At 40.0% G+C, this 23,100-nt stretch overlaps 1 protein-coding gene across 17 annotated transcripts in view; it reads right to left on the bottom strand.

Annotated features, from left to right (window-relative positions):
• EPB41L2 (erythrocyte membrane protein band 4.1 like 2) overlaps positions 1–23,100 on the bottom strand; it is a 210,278-nt gene that overhangs the window by 23,158 nt on the left and 164,020 nt on the right. For 5 of the 17 annotated variants that reach the window (XM_032407861.1, XM_032407866.1, XM_032407862.1 and 2 more), the window contains exons 12-20: positions 18,860–19,032; positions 14,201–14,263; positions 12,140–12,286; positions 10,698–10,799; positions 6,865–7,032; positions 4,785–4,838; positions 3,995–4,558; positions 2,015–2,137; positions 101–199 (exon numbers count right to left, since the gene is read on the bottom strand). In XM_032407861.1, the coding sequence (XP_032263752.1) occupies positions 101–199; positions 2,015–2,137; positions 3,995–4,558; positions 4,785–4,838; positions 6,865–7,032; positions 10,698–10,799; positions 12,140–12,286; positions 14,201–14,263; positions 18,860–19,032 (1,493 nt within the window). Of the gene's footprint in view, positions 1–100; positions 200–2,014; positions 2,138–3,771; positions 4,559–4,784; positions 4,839–6,864; positions 7,033–10,697; positions 10,800–12,139; positions 12,287–14,200; positions 14,264–18,859; positions 19,033–23,100 lie in introns of those variants that run through there. The other 12 variants (XM_032407869.1, XM_032407872.1, XM_032407867.1 and 9 more) reach the window with 12 other exon arrangements.

Raw genomic sequence — 23,100 nt, 5'->3', positions numbered from 1 at the left:
TATTCCACTGGCATGGTCTATTACTTTGAAGCTTGTACAGGAACAAAGAAACAACTCAGAAAAGGTCCTGTTTGCAAGGTCTCACCCTGGATTGCTTTACCTTGGTGATATGCGTTGTTGTCGTTGTCGACACAGACTCAGATGTGATGGTTTGTGCCGTCAGTAATGTCCCCGAGTCACCACCGGCCCCGCCGTCAATCTTTGGATAGTTGGAGGAAAAATACAAAGTAATGCTTAATTTCCATTATGTTGTCAGAAAAGACCCCTCCCCGTCGAATATGCATCTTGTGAAATCTTCGAGGTCGGCAGAAGACGTTATCTGCCCATCCTTTGCATGTTTGTAGCGGTGATTTACTGAGCAGGAGGTTGGCTGGCCTTTAAACAGAGTAAAGGCAAAGGCTAAATGCACGTGGAGAAGCAAACCTCCTGGGAGGGAGAAAAAAAAGGAAGAATCAAGTAGAAAATGGGACTGAGAGCTACAAGGGTCATGAGACAGTTTGACCGAAGGCCTTTTGCAGAAGCTAGAAAAAGAAACTAGAGAACCAGACAGAGAAGTTTCCACAGTGACCAGAAGTGCTGAGTTCATTGTTTTTTTCAGCACAGGTGGTAAACACAGATAAACATTTTCTCATTTACGAAGCCACAGAACATGACTAGGATAGACTAAACCTATGTGATTTGGTAATTTGCTTATCTCTAGTAGATTTTTTAAAATAACATTGTTCCTGTAATAGTTTGTTATGAGCATATATATGCGTACATAGATTTTAATATGTATGCATGCATGTGCTCTCTCTCTACATATATCATATATAAATCCCAGGTATATATCTAAATAGGTTTTGACTTGTTTGCTTTGATACTAAAAAAGGTAGAAAGTTGTAGAGTTTACCAGGGGAAATAGGAAACAAATTAATAGCCTAAGAGTACATGTGAAGATCACCAAACATACTTGTCTCCCATTTCCTGACATTATCACAAGGAAATAACCAGAAAGCCCAGAGCCTCTTGGACTAAGTTACGGGGAAATTTCTCTAAATTTGAGTCATGCACCTGTATTTCTTTACCAGGGCACTTACTATACTGCAGATACACGAGTACATGCTCTCCCACCACACCCATTCATAAGAAACCCGTTTTGGTTTATGTGGATCTATGCACACACACGGATAACACGTCTAAAATGATTTTGAGGAGTATTTAAACATACCCACATTAAACCTTTTAAAAAAGATTCTGAGAGAGGTCAATAATCTGCCACCCTCCACCATGGTGCAATCCTACTAAAGAACACTAAATTTCTCAGATGAGAAAATAGTTGTGTAAATTTCTAAACAGCTCCATTTTGAAATAATGAACGCTTTCCCCTTTTTTATTACCCTTAAGGCTAGACATCTAAATGCATATTTCAAATCTTTACAGAATCAATGTCTGAATAATGTCTAAATCAATGTCTAAAATTAAACCCACAAATCTGATACTTATTTTGACACACAGTATATTTACATAAGATCGACAATACGTCTTCAGAAAATAATCCCACATGAAGGAGAAGCACAGAAGTGTGTGTGTGTGTGTGTCTGTGTGTACACTCGGCAAGCAAGAATGAGTTGACTGGATCTATCTGCACAGAGTTTGGGGGGTGGGGTGGAAGAGCCTAAATCTTACGAATCCACAAATTACAACAGATCCAATAAACTTTGTAAGCGACCTGATTCCCAAGTGTGTATCAACATGCCCAGAACAACTTATAACATGGACAAGACTGCTACTGCCTGTCCTAAATAATCCTGTGTATGCCCTCTCCCCCGCCCGCCCCCCCCGAATTGCCGGGCCACCAATTTGACTGCAGCTCTGTCGTAATCTAAGAAACAATACAGCAGGTTCGATTGCGATTATGACACCGAGATACGGAAGGCTACATCAAGGTCAGAAACACGTAAACTAGAAGACAAATAAAAACAGACACAAAGTAAAAAAGAACTCAAGTAGTCCAAATCTAGAGTTTTTGTACCTGTGGAGACTCATATGTGATGGTTTTGGTCTCAGTTTGAACAATAGGGACTTCCTTGGTGGAGATTTCTGTCCTTTGTGAGGCATCAGAAATTGTTACCATCTCTGTTTTTACCACTGGTGGCTGAGGTGGAAAGGAAGGGAAAAATAAATTCTAGAGGTCATGAAGTAAAAGTGTTTAATGGAGCCTTCAAAAATAATTGCAAAAAATATATCCAAACACACACTCATGCACAAGAGTAAAGGTAAATAAAAGACACAAAAGAGAAACGCTTTCCTTCAAATACCATATATATGTATGGGTGTATATGTATGCATACACACACACAGACACACATATATATGTATGAAGAATAAGCTAACATAATGGCTCCCTAAATTATGGTACACTTCAAATTACCATGGTCCCAATTACATGTCAGACGTGGTGTGCACAGTGATATATAAACTTTAGCTTTGGGGCAAGCTGTAACAAAATGGAAAAGAAAACAAAACAGAATGAACTATGTGAAGTGACCTGTCTCAATTTTTACTGCAGTTTAAAGAACCACGTGGTTTGTGTGAAGGCTCATTGTCTTTAATTGGCACATCAGGTAGGGAGACTAAGCTCTTCCTCCAAAAAGTCTCTTCTACCCTACCGACAAAGAGATTCTACTTTAAGAATATCTTCAAGTATGATCTTTTCAATTATAATTGTCTAAAACTTGCAGTGCTTCGTTTGTGTTATATAAGTTAAAATATTACATCTAGAGTTATTCCACCAACATGGCATTAAGGCTTTGAACAATGAAAACATTAAACAACAGGGTCACGGCCTGTTAGCTTGGTATTCTGCTGAGCGTGTAGGTTTAATACAACACCAGACCATACTACTACCAAAATACTACAGTACTTTGAGAGAAAATTCCCAAGTGTAATTATTTAAAGAGGAACAACCATATGTTAAACACAGAAAATAAGAGTTCAGAGCGTTCAAAGACTCTTGAAATGTCTTCTCTGAAGTGAAGCAGGAAGTTTAAAATATAGTAAAAATCCATTTAATTATTTCAAGACAAAGTCACTTCAAGATTTTCCAGCCCATCAAAGAGAGCCTACATCGTGGGCATCTAATTTTAGAATCAAGAAAGTCTCATGACTCCTAATTCAGAGATACCCACACCTCATGACCGAGACTTAATTTACCAGGAGTGTGGAGAGTTCTCTTTCTTGAAGAGAAAAAGTTAAAGACTCCTATCCAATGTAGATAATCCACAAAACAGATGATCAACTTGCAAATCATCCAGAATTGAGGGAGGACAGAATGAGAAGAGTGTCCTCCTATCAAACAGGCTAGCCTCTGGCCGCGCACAAGAAAGGAAAATGCTCTTAAAGCAATCTGTACGCTCTCTGGAATCTAAAAACAGCAATCACAGTGGTATTCGAGAAATATGTTTTCATCACTGCCGGATGCGGGACTCCGAGCACCACGGTAATCAGAACCAGCTGCCACCTCTAAACATCTAAAGCTGAAGGGAGAATGAGCCAAGAAGTCAAGCCCAATCATGGTAACAGCCACACGCACACGCTCACATGGACCGTTTGTCAAAAATACAGACACAATTTTTCTCATTAAACCAACGAAAAAGGCTTTTAGCACAAGGAAGCAGTGCAACTAAAGACAAACAGTTGAAAACATCCAAAACGTGCAAAGAAAAATTTAAGTGTGAAACGAGAAGGGGAAAAAAAAAAAAATGGTGTGGCTGCTGAAGGCAAGTTTACTCTGTCAGGTGGATCCAGGTGCAGTAAAGAAGCCAGAAACCGTGAACAGAGCTGGCAGAGAATCTAGAGAGCAGTGCTTTTCCCCTTCCTCCCAGGAGAGACAAAGACCAGAATCTCGTAGAAAAAGCTGGAGGAGGATCGGGAGGACAGGAGAAGGAAGGCAGGTGTTCTCCACCTGAGAAACAGCTCTAGCGTTTAGCTCCCGCTCGGGTCTCCCATTTACCTCTGAACAACAAATAATTTGTGGCAAAACATCAATGTCAACATGAGACACCTCTCCGTTAACTGTGTGTTGCTCGTCCTCTGTTTCTTCGCTCATGTCTTGCTTAATAGCGCCTTCGTTTACACTCTTCTCTGCAGGTATCTGTGGGGCACCTACATTCTCCCGGATCACTGTTTCTACTGCGCTTACACTGGCACCTGCTTGTCTGACTGGGCTGGCTTCTGGTACCGGTTCCTCCCTCTCTACTACCTGGGCTGCTCGGCCGGCTTCTTCCTCCACCTCTTCGTCCTCCTCCTCCCGTTCCTCCCGTATGGTGCCCGCGGTCACACGGTGGTGGGGCCGGTACTCGCCCCCGTCTTCCTCCTCGCTCTCGCTGCCGTGGCTGCTCTCAGAAGACAGGGAGGTGGAGTCTTTCTGGGTCAGAGGCTCCACCTTACGCATCTCCCCAGGACCACTCCCAGGTGATAGCTCTTTACCGTTCATTTCTTCCGTGATTACTCTTTCGTCTTTCCCAACCTCTGCCTGTTTCTTCTCCTCCACTACATTCAGAGTCTCATGTGAACTCTGCACAAAAAAGAAATGGATGAGGGAGAACAAAAATACATGAATAAATAAAAAACAAAACAAAACAAAAACAAAAACGATGGAAACCAAAGTTAACCAATGATGGTAGGTTCATGTCATGGAGAAAAACACAGATGATTATGATGGCTGACTGAAAGGGAAGCAGGGAGAACGTGAGGGGGTCAGAAACATCAGGCGATGGCGTTAACATGGAAAAGGGGAGAACCTTAACAGCATCACTGGCTCCGGTGCAAGGCCCTTCGGACTCAGGAGCGCGTTTCTGCGAAACAAAAAGCAACCGAGGACACAAATCAATACAGTTTTACGCCTCAACACCCACCAAAACAAACATCTGACACTGCAAAGACAGAACAGCAAGAATCCACATCCACAAAAATCTTTGCTCAAGGTCACATGGAGGACAATTCAGACAAAAATGCGAAAAGCTTACGAAAGGAAACAAAAACACAAAATAGCCAGCATCCTCCCAAAGACATAAAATGCTCTTATTGTAGTTATACCCATCAGCTCTCCTTATTTAGTTGGAAGGGGAGAAAAAAAAAAAAAATGGAATTATACCAAAGCTGCCTGATTAAAGTTGAAATTGCAAAACTTTTAAAAACCTATTCAATAAACGGTTTTGATTTTAAGCAGACTATAAAGCCTGGCCTGAAACCCTGATTCCTAAGTGAATACAGCCTTAATGAGATGGCATCTTTATTTTCTGCTGGCTCATTTAAAAAAAAAACAGCTGTAATTGGCAAAATTATACTTGGTCTCAGATAGCTATTAACACAAAAATGTTGTTTCGGAAATGGTTATTAACCTCCCAAACTATATTATAGATTGGCAAAAGGGATATTTTAACATTAGGGTGGATATCAATGATAGCTCCAAGTGCCTTCTAGAATTTAGCTCCTCCAACTAGCATCTTTGGAAACTGAAATAAACCAAGTTTATTATCCGAGATGTTTATTCCTACCCCCATCCCCACCCCACCCCCTCCGCAGACATCTACTTCTTGGGAGTAAATTTACTCTAAGTAGTACACTACCTAAATGTTTAATAAATACCTGTTGACTAAATACATTAGTAATATAAATAATTATGCTTTGCTATTGATAACCAGTGTAGAAACTTTCTTGCAAAGGAGTTTTGAAAGCTTACACTTTTCCTTAAACTTGTTTTGAAAGGAGGGGAGGGGCTATTTACACTGATAAAAATGAAGCCTCGCTAACTTTTTAACATTCAGGTGACATTAGAGCCTGTGATCTCACTGGGAAATAGTTCTGCTAGCGGTAGTAGCCCTACTTCTTCAAGAAGGTATCTCCATGCCGCACGGAGCGGGGCAGTGCGCCTCTGAACCCTGCGGCCAGAAACGAAGCCTGCGGCGGAGCTGCCAAGACTGCGTGGACAGGAGCTGGGTCCTGGATCAGACAGCAGCATCCCCCATTTATCTGCACCTGTGACGTGGGCAACCGTGAGCAAAAGGCCCTAGAAGGGCACACTTCTGACAGCACTCGTCAACATGTACTCTCTCTCTCGGATCTGTGCTGTGATTCTTAGTTGCGTGATAAGGCCACGTTTTCACGGCTCGAAATCAGTAGCGTGTACATCGGCACAAGAGAAAGATCCTTCCAGTTTTTACTGAAAACCCAGAGGTTTCAGATATTAAACTGGAAAACTCTGAAACTTTTTTGATGAGTAACACCTAACTATAAACTTCTTTATAAATAAAGATATCCAGTGGTCAGAACAGTTCTAAAGCAGACATCCCATCATTATTATTCCAGGTCAGTAAATTACTTAACCCCAAATGGCCAGATGGGCTCTGCCCAAGTTCAGGGAATCCCTAAGGGTCAGTCCAAGAAATGAAAATAATTATTTCACTGGGCATGGCAGGCACTTTGTATTTTTACACATGAACAGAATTTGAAAAATAAGCAGCCATCAGGAGAGGCCTGAAAGGTGTTTCGACTTTAAAAACTTTTCTGCCAAACACACTTTGCTTCCCTTAGAGTGAGGGCTTCCTTTCCCACAACAACTCAGACTCTGGGCCTTACTGCTCTAGATGAGTCTCTGAATTTAGGCAGATTGTGTGGGCCGACAGGGGACCAAAAGCGGCAGGACAAACATCCAATCTGCGGTTTTCCCTCATGTCCAAATTCAGTCATTGTTTCTTGAATGTTTCTCCCAGGAAGAGTTAATTTTAACCAATGAAAGCACTGGAGAGAGGGGTTCCTAAATATTCGGAAAAAAAAATCATATGTGGCGTTTGAAAACAGGGGAAACAAAGTAAAATGCACCTCAGGCAAGCGTGAGAAGGGCGAGGAAGAAAGCGTTTCGGGAGGCGCGCTACAGTTCACGACAGCGCCCTCTGCTGTCCGAGTGGTGGCTGAGATGAAGGGGGCTCGCAAGCTATCAGCAAAGCCCTTTTCACTCAACAAAATGGACGTTATTTCCTCTTCTAGGCTCTGGAGAAGTCAGAAAAGGAAGAGCAAAGAATTAACAAGGAGTCAGAACAGACAGCAGTGACCTGCTGAAAGGAAAGGAAAGGTTACACAAGAGAGAATCACAGAACAGCATAAACAGAGACAGGCGAGGAGTTGGAAAGATTCTAGCAGGCGTCTGTGGCGTTTTGCCTAAATGCTAGCTTTCCACTCTGCTTGAGAATCTGAGAGCTCTCACCTCCAGGAACTAGCTTAAAAAAAAAAAAGCCTTAGTTTATCCCTGAAGCTTTATTTACAAACTGAGCACAACTTATCTACCCACACATTGAACATTATTTCATATATTCCTGAAGGGGCTGCTTGGCTTCAGCCTCTTTCTGCCCAGAATGGTCTCTTCAGGGGCCCCTACTCTTGGCCAAGCTTGTTCCTGTGTAAGAGCTTGAGTGACCCCACCCTCCTGCCTCCAATGCCCTTCCCGGGACACACTGGGCCTTGCCGATTTTGTCACCTCTCTGAGGCCCACTTAATAGTCCCTATGTTGTAACGGGCCTCCCTATCCATTCCAGCTCCTCTAGCCTCCTCCCTTCTCCATACCACTTGAACGGTCTGTACGATGAGCGCTCTGACAGCAACCCACAGACATTCCCTCAGACATGCTAAATAGGCCACAGGATGAAGAGACAGGTAGAGAAAACAATTCTCAGTAGGAAGACAAACTCAGAGGTGAAAACTCAAGTGAGCAATGTGAAAACCATCTGTCCCTGAGAAACCATGAAGGCAAAGTTCATGTTGCCATTTCTGGCCCTGAAACAACAGTCCCTAACCCGCCTGAGGGCACGACAGGAAAGCCAGGGACTGTCCCAGGTACCTGTAATGCCAACAGCAAAAAGTCGCCATAAAGCGAATGTCAAAATTGTGTAAGAATACTTCCTAAAAAACCCTAGTGTTCAGAGAGCTTAAGGATGAATGAATAAATAAATGGCATTTCTGAGATGCCCCTTGGAACAGGGCACTGAGGGGGGGTGAGGAGTAGGGACAATGAGAGGAGATGGGTGAGGTGCAGAAGCACTTGCAATATTCAGGAGAGAAAAAAACATCTTCTGGGTTAATTCAGCTTAATTATAATCTCCATAATTACACCATCCCTCCGGGTCGGGTGGGTGGAAAGAGTGTCCTTCCTGGTAAGAGCACTGGGGAGCTCAAGTGCCATGCATTTAATTATTCAATACAACATCTTCAAAAGTACCTTACAACCACAGTCCATGTAATCTCTACTAGACTCATGAGAATACAAGTATGTCATAATGCTTACAAAAGAGGATATACAATAGTTATTTACTAAATGTAAATGTATTCTACTAAATGATTTGGTTTCCAATTTTCTCTCAAAATCATATTCAAACTGAAGCCATTCTGAAAGTTCAGGGTATTTAAACAAGAACTACTACTGTTTGGGGGAGCCGGGTTGGCTCAGTTGGAGGAGCATGGGACTCTTGATCTTGGGGTTGTGAGTTTGAGCCCCGCATTGGGGGTAAAGATTACTTAAAAAAAGAAAAAGAAAAAAAAGAAAGAAAAAAGAACTACTGTTTTTATTTTGATCTATGAAACCCGTATTATAGAAATCTAGAAACTTTGGTCAAATTAGACTACTCTCATGCATAACTTTTTATTTTACATTCATTAAGGATTAAAATTTAAAGAAACCCTACAAATCAGTAGCAAAATGAAGATGCGGCAAAGACAAATTTTAAAGATACTCTGTTAAAAGCCAAACACTCCTGTAGACTTAACTGCTCACACACTTTCAACTAATAGTAGTGAAAGGTACTGGCAGGGCGACGGGGGTTACCATGTACGTGGTCCATAAATGCTGGGTGAATGGGTGAACGGAGGCGTGACTGCTGTTACAGCAATCCACATACGTGCCAAATAAGAATATATTTTCCTGCAGATACTGGAGAGGAAAACAACAAAAAAGCAGCCACTTCAAGTATAGAGAAACCATTCAGGAGCGTTACAGGAGGTCAATTCCAGATTCAGATTCCACATAACAGGATCTTAATGTAACTTCTATGACAAGGAGTGAATGAATGCTTTCTATTGTATATGGTTTCTGTTGGACGATTCTAAGCCATGACAGCCTGGAAAAATGGTAATTTTCAACATCTTCACCAAAATTCCCAAGTCTCCTATTGCAAAAAGTGCAAAGACATCATTTTAAATTGATCAAATGCTGTCATGTGTCTTGCTTCTGGAGGATAAATTTTCAAAACTATGTAATATTTCAAAGCATATGATATTAAAGTCATTTTACACACTGTCTGACAGGCTTTGGACTTCAGGCTAACCTTTAAAGTACATAAATATGCCACTTGGTTTAGCTTTATAACATTATCTTTCTCATTTGTGGTCCTCTGGAAATATTTCATCTCAGCCACACCTCCAATTCCTTTAGGGCAAGGCTTCATCTTCCAGTCACCCTGCCTCCTCGCCCACCCCACTGTATCTTCTGATGAATGTGACTGTCTACGGATTAACAAGACCAGACTTTGTGGAACGGATACATTTTTTCCTTATCACTGATTTCTGCTCTCATTCACATCCCCCCTAGGACACAATCCTCATCCAGCACCAGAGGGATCTCTGTCCGACCAGTGCACTAGGTCATTACCCAGCTTAAAACTGTCCAATGGCTTCCCATCACTCCTACGATAGAATTCCAAGCTGTCAGTCTGGTCTTTAAGATCCAGAGTGGACCTTCTGACCTCTTGGACTTTTCCTAAGCCCTTGTCATCTAGACTTTCAGTTCCTTGAACTATTTCCTGTCTTGGGGCTGTTGCATTTCCTCTTCTTTACACATGGAAGAATCTTCACATGTCTCTCTCCTTCTCTTCATGTCAAGGTCTCAACTCCAAGGCCATCTCTTTCCTGTGCACAACGGGAAAGCCGCCTTCCCAATCACCCTTTAACAGGACACTGTATTTCATCTTCTTAACCCTTATTCCTTAGTACCCTACATTTTCTAATTACTAACTAACATGTCTGCTATCTCCCCCACTGGACTCTAAGCACTCTAGTCCCAGCAAATGACAGGCCAGTCAGCTGGCTAAGCAAAATTAGTAGAAACAGAAGAAGAGGTCTGTAAAAGCAATGGAAAGCTAACTTCCCTAGTAATATCAGATATTTCATATATGCGGGGAGCACAGAGATCTGAGTGGCTACTGTGACACACATTAGATCTTTTCTCCCACTAAAAATCTTAAAAATGAAAGTTCGCAAGGTTTCCAAATGTAGTTAGAAAAATAGCTACCTACATCACACATGCTTGTAACACCTCCACAGTCTGCACACAAGCGTTGTACTAATGGTGCATTTTCCCACGAGATCATGGTCTCCCAACTGTCAGTCACATACATCACAATGCGGGGTTACTGATCACCTAAATTGGTTGACATGTCTGCATTTCAAATTGTGGATTTTCAAATACAGTCCTCCTGCAATATGGTGTTTCTCACTAACAATCCTATGTTTCTCTATAAGGAAATTTCATTTTTTAAATGCTCAAAAAATTATTTCAACAAAATTTTAGGTGACTACATAAGAAAAAAAGGAGTATCTTATGGCTGTGGACAGAAATAAAAGGAAAAGGGGGAAAAGCAAGAGTAGATCCAAGAATGCAAGGTGAACACCTTGTCTGTCTCCTGGACTTTTCCTTCAACTGTCCGTGTTGCTGCCATCTGATGCTTCTCCTTCACGGATAAAATATCCTTGAAAAGATGATCTCCTTTTCTCTATTGTTTCAAACAACAGACATAATCAACAAATAAGACAAGTACATTACATCTATAGCAACACAAACATAAAACAACTGTGTGGGTCAGCAGAACGGACCGGATAAAGCAGCACATAAAGGGAGGACAAGATCTTAGCACGTCATTATACATGGTTTCTCCAGAAAACGCAACCCTCTAGAGCTGACTGCTGACATAGGGGCATTAATATCTTCAGGAAATCTGAAAATAAGAATGTAAGCTGTGTACAACTTTGTAAGACCCTGGTGTTTTCGAACTTAATGTTGTCATCCGTGGTTTTCTCGGTTCAGCGATTATTTTTGCGTCTGTTCTCAAAGAGCTATTCTCCTTTCACTGTCACAAACTTACAAATTTAAAGCAACTAACAGCTTTGCCTTTTTCAGAAAAAGTGAATAAAAATAGCATGAGACTAACACAAGTGCATACACATTTGGTAACATTCGAGCCAGACGAGAGAGATGATGAGCTTCAGGGGAAGAGAGGGCTGTAAGGAAAAGGGGAAACACGAAATTGTTGGGTAAAACCTTCATATGCTTTTTAAAATAGCACATTTAATAGAGTATGATCATTATCTCAAGTATGGTAAATGAGTCCATGAAAGTTCTTGGTTGATAACAGATTTTGGAGCATCAGAAAAGAAGAGATGCAGATGAGAATGAATGGAGAAATAGACTGAGAATATCCTCGAAAGGCAACACTTATATTGGTAGTGGGAAGAAATAAACCATGGAAAGAAAAAGAATGAGTTCGAGAGATGTTATGGTTGAAAATCCTTTTAAAACAGTAGTCTACATTTCATTACTAAGAAGTTTCAGTTTTAAGTTGCATAACATTCTGCAGATTTTCAACAGGGCTCATTAGTTTTCAAAGCTAAGGTTAACTCTTTATCCTCACAGTAATTACCTTAAACCACTCTAAATACGATCTATATTCCTACATCCCTTTAATTATTAATTATTTAATTATCAAGTAAACTCTATTATTTCAGTAGTCCATAACTGAAAACCTTATTAAATACAACACAATATCGGTTCCTAAGCCACCCTATAGAACATTTCATTACTACTCATTTACTTGAGTAAAATAGTGAAATTATTCCGCAAGTTTTGAAAATATTTTAAAACTCACACAATTTATTAAGAACTATGTCAATAAGTATTACATTGTTAATATTTAGTATTTAAAACATTGTTAGCAATTACATTAAAAAGAAGGGAACGTTGTCTAACCCTCTGAGTATCAACATCATAGATTAGCAACCTGAGTTCTACCGAAGAGCTGGAGTGAGACATACAGCCAACAAACAGCTATTGACATACCCCTTGTGTCTGTAGGGACAGAGGTGTGATACGTCGTTTTTCCCATTCATTAGGGCGCGGCTCAGGTGTGGATTCCATAAAATTGCGCTTGAGTTCACTAATGCTAGCCTGATGTCTCAGTATGTCCTCCTGGGCCTTATCGAGGTCCTAGCAATATGTAACGTAACAAAGGGCGAAATCCAAAAGGAAAAAAAAAATATCCCAGCAGGACAAAAATAAAAAACCAAAAAATAAGACAAAGCAAACTTATGATTAAAAAAAAACATAGTAAAGCAAGAAAAATGCCAAGTCTCAAAAGCCATGTTATCACCTATGAATAGAAGTAGTTCATCAAAATTTGAAAATAGAGCCAATGCATATATTTTTTTAATGATTCCCATTTTAATAGGTTCTGGTTTCTTCTGTTTAGAATTTTTTTAAAGAAATAGTTACTTATATTATTCGAAGGAAGCCATGGAATCACTAGTACTCGAAATGGCTAATCACCTTCTTTCTAGTAACTGGATTTAAAATGCAGCCTAGGACTTCGCTCCTGCAAATTTACCTTTCTCATTCAGGCTATTACCACAGCTGCATTCTGTGAATACAGTAAATGAAGTAAAAATAGAGAAAGGTACTCAGAAGCACATTTGGCCTGATGGGAAAGCCAGACCAAGACCAGACAGAGAGAGAGAGAGAGAGAGAGAGAGAGAAAACCAAGGGTTGATTTTTTCCAGGAAATTCCAGCAATGGCTTTTAATCCTTAAGGAATAAAAATACTGGCTTCCAGAGGCTCCTTCTGTTTGGCCTCTCTATAAAAGAGGGAACCTCGTATACTGGTTTCGTGTACTTGCCAAGCACAACTGTGAGGCCCAGCCACCCCACATACCAAATGGTCCTTATACAAGACAAAGATACAAGAAAAACTATCAGGTCAATTTTCACTGGACTAGGCCCTGACAAATGGTATCTGTGGGAATTTTTAGATTGGCCCTGTCTTTGTGGGAATAAAAGGTAATTAATGTTCAGGAAACACTTTTAAGTGAATTTTAAATCTTTTCTTACATCTCAAAATCATGGGGCCACTTGCGGATTATAGCTTTCATCCCACTCCCAGAGGAACAGGTCATGCATCTGATAAAATTAGATCTTCCACATTCATGCACAAGCATAGTTGCTCCTCTAGGAGCTTCTATAGCCATTTGCAAAAACTCATGATAATCTAAAACTCTTTGCATGGCATGGAAAAATGACTGTGGCTTGAGATCAGGCACATTTCTTGCATTTGTTCAAAGCAAGGTTACATATTACACTGTAGAGCATTTTAGTAAGTTATGCAAAATACATTTCCAATAGTTATCAAAGCTGCCAAAAGCAACCAGATTAGTCAGATTACTGAGCATTGCAATTCTCCACTGAATACATCACCATTTTACTCCCATAAAAGAAGGGGGAAAAACAAAAACAAACAAAAAAACGTTCTCGTGTGACACGGGGAATATATTTTACACACCTGATTGGTTGGTTAGGTTTTTTTTTCCTTTCTTTCTTCACTTTCTTTTTAATCCAAACAATCCCATTAATCAACATTTTCTCAAAGGTAATTACTTTAAGTGAACCACATTCCTAATTGCATGGATTTAATCAACTTTCCCCCATAATTGTGAACACGGATCTAAAGCCATTTAATGCCAAACCAACAAATATCTATTCTGGGTGAATATATATTAAGGATGGGATGTTACTTCAGATTCTATACCGCAGAGATGACCCCTTAGGAGAGAACAGATTTACCTGTAGAACTTTAAGAGTAATAGATAAAAATTCTACTCATTCGATTGAACAGAATTTTTTTTTTTCCCAGTTGTCACTTTGAGAACTTCTAGTAGATCTATTCCTACCGAAGCCACTTTAAAAGAACAAAGTCGGACAGCTAACATGCACTCCAAGTCGAACTGTCCCCCATGCAGTTCATGCAATGTGCTTGCGGGAAGTTGCCGGCCAGCCAGCCTGCGCGTGACCTCCCGTCCACAGCAGCCTGGCAGCCATGAGGACAGAGTTGTTTTCTTAAAGTATACAAACCTCCAACATTAAATTGCTATGTCTGACATAAATATTATCCCCTTCTACTCTCAAGGAATTTTTCTGTGAAATTAAATCACACACAGGGGGGAAAAGGCAAATAAACATAAGTGTATCAATCAGCAAGCACCAGAAACAACCCTGAGTTGGATAGTCCAAGACATTAAAATACAAGAGGAATAAAAATCTTAAGAACCTAGAAGCCATAACAAGCAAAACTCACATATCAACCCTGAAAGTGTATTACCCCCGAACCCACGCGCACGTGCACACACACACACACACACACATAATAGTTATGGCAGGCAAAAGTCACCGGGTTTTTTATTTGGGGGGGGGGGGGGGCGGAATAAATATCCACCTCCTCCAGCTGTGTCTCCTCTTCTTCCATTTTCACCTGAAAGTCATACAGCAAATGGCCAGAAAGAAGGGGAGTAGTAGTAGAAACTCTACCCATGGGTGCAAAGATGTATTTGAACTGAAATGGTGAACTAGAATTACCAACCTTTACTGTTTGGCCCTCAGAAGATGCCGAACATAAAGCCACTTTGGTCTTTCTTCACCTACAGTGTTGCACAAATGGTGGAAGGAATCCTTTGCAAAGGTGGAATGGAGAATGGAAGCTTCACTCTTTCTCAGTCCCTAGATTATGTGCTGTTTTTGAATGTTTTTGCTCAGAAATGAAAATAGGAGAGTGTAACAATGGCATAATTCCATCTGTCCTAATGTGAAAGGTCTAAATCAACTAGGGATGAGGGCAAAGTAGAATGATGTGAAGTGAAAACCAAATTTTACACCAGGGACAAATATTCACCCTCTAATTCAGTTTTTTACCATAGATTTCTTTCCTTGGGAGGAAAATTGGTTTATTTTGCTACCTGCATGTTAAAATTCTATTTAAAAGTACTCATATTTTATAGCCACTTTTCTTTCATAAAATTCTTTAAATAAGAATAGTTTTTCATAGTTGGATAATCCTCAGTATCTAATGACCCAAAAAAAAAAAAAAAAAACCTGTAAATTTAAAACTAACTCATGGAGATGAAAAGCACGGCATAGGGAATATAGTCAATAATATTCTAATAACGTCATATGGTGATAGATTACAGAATTGTCGAATCGTTATTTTATACCCCTGAAACTAATGTAACACTGTATGTCAATTATACTTCAATAAATTTTTTAAAAAAGCATAAATCCTGATAACTACTGACTCAAGGAAAGGAAGAACAAGAAAGAAAAATAATGATTCTGAGACCAAAGGACAATAGTGTAACCTTCACATGTTAATTTATAGCAGGATCATACATATTCCTTTTCTTCTTTACTGGAATGACAGTGTTAAATCTGAGAGTTCAAAATGCCTTTTTTTCCCTTTAAACCAAGTATTTTTGAGGTGAGCAGGGAGCTCAGAGTATCTTTTTATCAGAAGGGAAAATAAGAGCTATCCAAATCTATTAAGGATCACGTGCCAATTCCTTGGTCAATACTTAATTCTCTAAAACGCCAATCTTCGGCATTCTTCAGGTAGCCTTTAGGAATAGTGGTTTCTACCAGTATGCCTAATCATAGCATCATCTTTACATTTTTCTTTATGTTTGCTCTAAATTGTGATTTTTCCTGATGGACGGCCAGTACCCACAGGATATGAGACCCTAAGTCACCAGACCACATGTAGCAAAACAAAAACATCCTGCACATGTTAGCACCAACCTAGTTGTGCAGAGGTAGCCCTATCCAGGGGTAAAAATCCACAAACCGGACACCTAATCTTAAATAAAAGGACACTAAGTAGCCCAACCTTAGGGCAAATAGTGTTAAATTTTCAAAAAGCCATGTTTCATTTTTCCAAATGTATTTCTTAAAGAGTAGTATCTTCCTTACAAATACCTGACAGTGACTCTTTCCTAAAACTACATGATTTAGAGTTAAAAAAAAAAAAAAAAGCTACCTGAAATTCATTTGGTTCCCAAATGTTACAGTAACAGGGAGACAAGGAATTTCTGAGATTAGACCTATAAATGTCAGGAGTAAAGGTTACAGATGCATCCTCATAACTGCAAGAACGAGCTTGGCTTTCTAATGAGAAATAACAATACTAAGGAGTTCTACTAATACACATCAATTACGGTTATATTCACTGCATCCTAAGTTCTATATTGAAACAAGTTTCCATCCTAAAGGAACAGCATCGATAGCACTGATACTTGTCTGCAAAACGAACAGAGCCAATATGGATTGTTAAGGGCAACACAGGTTTCCTGTTATTGTTTTGTTTTGTTTTGTTCTGAAGACCTAGTATGGTCTAGGTATTTACAAAATAATCCATAACTTTGCTCTCAACTTCGAATGTGTGGACCTGGTCCATGGAAATCAATGAAGGGAAAGTACTTATTTACATGTATTTCTCATGCACTAAAACACCATGTATGCGAAAATGTGCGGATCCTACTATTTTGAGGGTAATCCGTGGTGAAATTTATGCACATGTTTACACTCTACATTAGGAATATGTAGTTTTGTTGAGCCCACAAATTAAAGCTTATGGAGGAGTGTCAGCTGCTTCCTCTTCCTCGGTTTTGTCATTCAAGTCCCAGTCATAAGAAACGTTGAAGGAGGCGGCTTTAGCCTCCAGATAGCAGAGGGATAGAGCCAGAGGAAGGGCAAAGGTGAGAGAAAAAGGCACTGACTGAGAAGCAGAGAGAAGGAGTCCGAAGATGAGGATGAGGGAAGGCAGGAATGAAGGGGAGGTGATAGGAAGGTAGTGCTGGACGTCTGTGGGGAGGAAGGAGACCCAGACCTTGGGGAGGCTGGGGAAGGCAAGATACCCATCTTCATCGAGAAGGGAGGGGAAGCTAGGTGGGAAGCATTTGCAGAAACGGAAGGAAAAGTACCCAAATTCAGAATCCTTGTGGTCAGCCTCGTTTAGAGGCTTCTCCTGGGTGGGAGGACCATCAGGCTGGGGAGGGGCTGCAACAGGACCCGAGAGAGAATCAAGGGTGGGGACTTGGCAGTCCCCCAGCTCTGACGGCTCACCAGTGGAAGGGAGCTCTAAGCTGTCTAGCGTGATCTGGTCAGCCTCCCCAAAGGGGTCTTCCTCCGAAATGTCTGAAAGCAAGTCCACTTCAGGGACTGGCAAAAGGTTTGGGGAAAGAGATGAAACACAGCGAATGAGTGGTGAAGGTGGGCACATGGAAACAAGCTACTCTCGGAAGCAAACCCATGATTGAATGTGAAATCGCACAACAGATACATTCAAAGGAGAAACAAAGGCAAGAGAGAAAGAGAAGAAGAAATGGGCAGTTAGTGAAAACTTGTCCTGGCAAGTAGGGATTGTTATTAACACAGCACAGTTAGAACATGAATTAAATGATCCACTTTTAAAGAGAAAAACTGGACTACTTTTATCACGTAATTTTCTGACTAGTTGCAAATAGATCCAATGAAACTTATAAAATAACATTCTTCCTTTTAAACCCGGCTGCTGACAAGCATTCAAAGCTTTAGCAGAAAGACCAGCACACCTAGTCATTTGCTAAAGATAAGCAGAATTTCCTTTGGAATTTAAGGTTAACTTTTTAAAAATAACTGCATGCATCAAATTAACTAGGCAAAGTGGTAGGGAGACTCTGAGAGCTGAGCTCCTATGTTTCAGATGTAAGCAGCCACCCTCCTGGGGGCCTCATTAGCATCATTATAGAAGATTTATTTAACAAGGTTATTCGGAGGCCGTGATGGCCGAGCCCTTGGGGTGCAGGGTCCCTGAGCCCTCCTCTATGCTGCCGGGTTGTCAGGGCAGGAATTCCTGAGCCACTGGCAACTCCTTCATCTAGTAGGTTCTTTATAAATTCATGTTGCAGGTCTTTACATTTTTCAAAAGTTAAAATTTAGAGAACATTATAAATCTATAGCAGAATTTCATTTCGTTCTTGTGTTTACTTCCAATGTTATCTATAAAAAAGGTGCTTTGTGCAGATACAGAAGAGAGATCCAATGAACTCAAAGCCTCTTCAAATCCACCTCCAAGTGACTTTACTTGCCCAAGGTAAAAAGCTATCATAAAATAATAGTGACAAATTTGAAAACACAGTATAAGTTACTTCTCCATTCAGTGGGGTGTATGCCCCAAATAAGGAGATAAGCAACACACCATCTTCTCATTCACTATTCACAAAACAACCACCCTTTGCTTAAGGATTTCTTCTTCATCAGAGATTAGTGAAAAATAACATTTTTCATAAAGACCATCTTTGTTCATTTCAAACAAAAAAAAAATTCAAGTCAACATAATTAAAAACTCAAGAGAGGCTATACTTTAAAATTTACTTGTAACAAACAAATATAAATTTCAAGTCACCAAAGCTCTTATAATATAGGGATTTAACTAAAAAGGATGATTTTGCAGACAGTCAAAAATTTTAGGCCACTAAACTACTTGTTTGCATTAATATAATTTACATGGAAATATTTTGCTTTGAACAATGAGAGAAAGATTAGAGACCCTGTTCAAACCACTAGGAGCCTACATATATCAACTTTAGTCAGTGTATGTTCTGTGTTGATATATTTTAAATGATACCTGAGTTCTGAAACAACAAATGTAACAGCCTGTAGTCTAAGTACACATTTAAAATCACATTTTCTTCTAATTTACCATACCTTTCCTTCAATGAATTGCACATGTGGGGCTTTAGTTGGGCTTCTGAGCTCCCTTCTGCCATCCCCATCTTGTACCATGGCAGGGCTGACAACTCCGGGGCCGTAGGCTGAAACCTCCCCAGCAGGACCAGGAAAATCCTTCATAAGACTTTGATCGACAACACCAACTGGAGCTAGGAAAGAAGGGTCACTTGGGATTACTTCAAGACATTTCAATGGTCAAACTTACAAAGATAAACAGGCAGCATGCAGACATTTAGCAGGAACACTGCTTGAGCTCTGAAGATACGAACACATCAAACCCATTTTTAAACTTTTACCAAATTCTCAATATATTCTAAATTTTAACCCATTAAACTACACCAGGCTCTCAAATCCGATTTTTGAAGGTTTTGAGTCTGATCAAGGAATTGGCCAGTAGGAGGAGCTCTAAGACCAGCTGAAACAGACATGGGGCATAATGTCAGAATCCCAACGTGAGCAATATTTGAGTTCTCTAGGGTCTCTTTGATAGTGCTTGAACTTATTTCTGAATCTCTTTACTGCAACAAATAATTATCTAGAGATTAAAATGACTTGCTTCAATAAGTCTTTAGGATTCTTCCATAAAGGAACCTTTAATTTGAATACCATTCAAAATTGTGACAAGACAGTCAAGGTCGACATTATAGAATTGTTTAATAGTTTTCATTTTTCTAACCTCCCCTCTGAATGCCTCAACTTGACCTACAGTAAATCTAATACAGAGACACCCTCCCGACCCAGCAAACCTGGCCCTCATGTATTTTCTTCATGCCTCCTGCAGATGAACAGGAACGGATATTGTGCTGAAATTTCGGTCATATGGCAGATCAACCTAAGACGGCGTCACATTTCAACAAATGCAAGTGAGAAGCAGCGACAGAGCCTCTGTCCCTCTGTAGCTTCTCCCCCAAACCCCCAATCACTGAGGTTATTTCACCTGTATAAAAAGTGCTTGACTGACAGGGTGACTGACATTGGTTCTATGCCCCCATAGAAGCGCAGTAAACACAAAGGCCTCTAGGCGGCAAGCTCCTGGAGGGCAGGGATGTGTGTGATCCACCATATTGAACTGCGGAGGCATCAAGCACCTCTAATCTGTGTATTACAAGAAAGCTCTTGGCCCACACCCTTCACGTACCCTGACCAAACCTTCCTTCTTCCCCAGCCTTGCCTTTTCCACCACATACCACGCTCATACTTACACCAGTTACCCAAGCCAGAAACCTTGATGCCTCTGGCCTTCATCCCTCAACACCATCAAATCCAACTGAACCTAAATGTGGCCAGTTCTTCCTCCTCTATTTTTACCACCCCGGGCCATTTTAAGACTTTGACAGTCCTTAAGTACTCCCACTTTTGAAAACCCACACCAAAATCACAAAATGAACTCACATCTTCCATGAAGTACAATTATTTTCCAGGATTTTTAACTTTTGAGAGGATGTTAGTAATTTTCCCTTGGAAAATCTACGACTATGTGTAACTCTTTTAATTTATGATTATGATTTCTAAGCACCCATTACGCATACTCAAATTATTGCAAAATGGAAAACTCTGACCTAGAAATGGTTTTAGATATAAGGATATCAAAATGTTAATGAATACCAAATTTAAAGTTATATAATGAAGTTGACAAAATATTTATTTTGCATGCCTTTACACACTTATTAATTTCAGTGTGCAGGGGGGCAGGCTGTTTGTTTTGCATTTTGAAACGAATAACTTTTTTTAGGTCTTAAGCACTTGTAGAACCCTGAGAAGCCTGTAGGCCCCAGGCCCTGAGCTTATGGTGCCAAATGGCTAACTGGCTACAATCATCCAAGGCAAGATCCCCATTCCTCTCACCTGGAGTATTCTTAACCAGTCTGCCTGCTTCCTGTCTTGTCCTATCAATCATTCTCAACATTGCACCAAGTAATTTTTTTAGAAAAGGTAATACTATGCACTTACATGCTTGTGTAAGTGTGCACACGTGTGCAACACACACACACTTCAGTAGCACTAGAATAAAAACCACATTCTTCCTCATGGCCTGCAAGGCCTTGCATGACCTGCCCCCAGCCTACCTCTTCCCATCAATTACAAAGCTCTAACTAGGCTTCGTTCTGTTCCTGGACTGTACCAAGCTCTCCCTCATCTTGGAACCTTCACACCTGCTGCTCCTGCCACCTGGAATGCTTTATCTCCTGCTCTACTCATGACTAGCTCCTCCTCATCCTTCAAGTCTCAACCAAAATGGTTCTTCCCCAGATGGGCCTTCCTTCTCTCATGACCCAGTCTCAGGTCCCTGCTTATTATATTCTCCATTTTCAGGAAATCACTGTCTCCCCCACTCTCAAATGCATCTTGGTTGTTCTCTTAAATGACTGCCTTGTGTCCTTTTTGGTTTGATTTTCCAATCTTGGAATCCCACTGTTTTTAAAAAGCTGTTCTAGACTGATTTTTATTTTAATGCTTCATCTTAGATATCGCATTCATTTTTAGGTTGCATGCAAGCACTGGAAGATTTATTTTCATTTGTCAAAGCTTAAAGGAAGGAATATTTATGAATCTAAATTAGTCTGGTCTAACTTAAAAACTAAACAGGGGCAAGAAAATACAACACATGCCGTCAACAGCAACAACAACAAAAAGGTATATTGATGGGGAGTGGTGGTGAAAATAAAGTTTAGTACCAGGTTATAGCCTCACTTTGCTTTGGGAGGGAAAAAGCCTGGAATCCCTAATCAAATAGTTCACTGGCTGTCTGGTCATGTATTGGCACGAAAAGCCTTTATTTTTCACAATAACACAATAATCCTTTTGATGACTTGCCCATCTGATGAATTACAGTGTCCAAAACACGAAAGGAAAAATAATGGATCACTGTGCTATGCTTGTTGCTTTTACTTGTAAAAATCTTTGTTATCAGATACAGACCTACTATAACCCTCTGCACTCACCACTCACACAAGATGGTGGGTTTCCTTGAGCAGTGTTTTATCTATGTCAAAACACAGTGGTTTACTGCTCTTTCTAAAGTCTAGAATTTGCAATATAAGAGTTATAAAGCCTCACAGTTTGAAACAAAGGCTGAGACAGACAGTACTCCAGCAACAGGAATGACTTGTCTCAGGGCATTAACCACACTGACTGCAGTTACGCAGCACTTAAATAAATTCTCTGTGGTAAGGGGCAAGGCCTGCCAAATATTTCCATGAGTGGGCACATTTTTCACATTTACTTGAAAAAAGTGCTCAGTTGTTGATGAGCTGAAAGATACACTGACAGCTATCGTACATTAAAAATTCACTAAATTTAAATTACTACCTTTGGAAATGTGGACATTTATTTGAACCACAATTTATGACCCCCTTGCATACCTGTCATCTCAAAATTAATGGGAGATTCTCCAGAATCAAGATTTAATCACTATATATACAAAATGCCCACCAACAAATCCCTGGATGTATCTCTGTGTGTCTGCCTGGACCTGTTTTCCAAATTTATTCTGGGAAAAATAGATCAAGGCTGAGAAGTGTCAATCTTTCATTAATGAGAGAGCATTTTTAGAATCAGACCTATAAACACAGAGAACTGAAGGTCACAGAGAAAAATGGGGCCAGGGATGGGCAAAATGGGCAAAGGGCAATGGGAGATACAGGCTTCCAGTTACGGAATGAAGAAGTCATGGTGATAAGAGATACAGAAGAGAAAATACAGTCAATGATACTGTAATAGTATTGTGTGGTGACGGATGGTCGCTTCACGTGTGGGGAACACAGCATTACACAGAAGCTGAATCACTGTTGTACACGTGAAGCTGATGTAGCATTGTTACATCAACTATACACAAAAACTCAAATTTTATTTATATATATGTACATATATATGTGTGTATATATATATATGAGTGCATTTTTATCTATTAGCATATCTGTTTCAGCTACTAGAAGTTGTTCTAGTTCATATTTCAGAAAAATGTCAGTAATAAGGAGCAACCAAGAAAGGTTTTCAGTGATCAATAATAGTGAAACAAATTTTTAAATTTAATATTACTATTTTTGTATATGTTTTGAGATTAATCAAGCAAAAAATGTTGGAAAACTACTTCTGAGAGAAAGTCATCCACATCAATTACTTTCTTCCAGGAAGAAAGTAAAATGAAGTCTCTTATAAAGCATTGTAATATAAAATTAACTTTGGCTCCTTTACAGAAAACCTGCTATTAACCCAAA

This window comes from Phoca vitulina, unplaced genomic scaffold (assembly GCF_004348235.1).
Source record: "Phoca vitulina isolate PV1807 unplaced genomic scaffold, GSC_HSeal_1.0 scaffold9, whole genome shotgun sequence".
Classification (NCBI taxonomy): Eukaryota; Metazoa; Chordata; class Mammalia; order Carnivora; family Phocidae; genus Phoca; species Phoca vitulina.
This window is presented reverse-complemented; position numbering and strand designations above follow the sequence as displayed.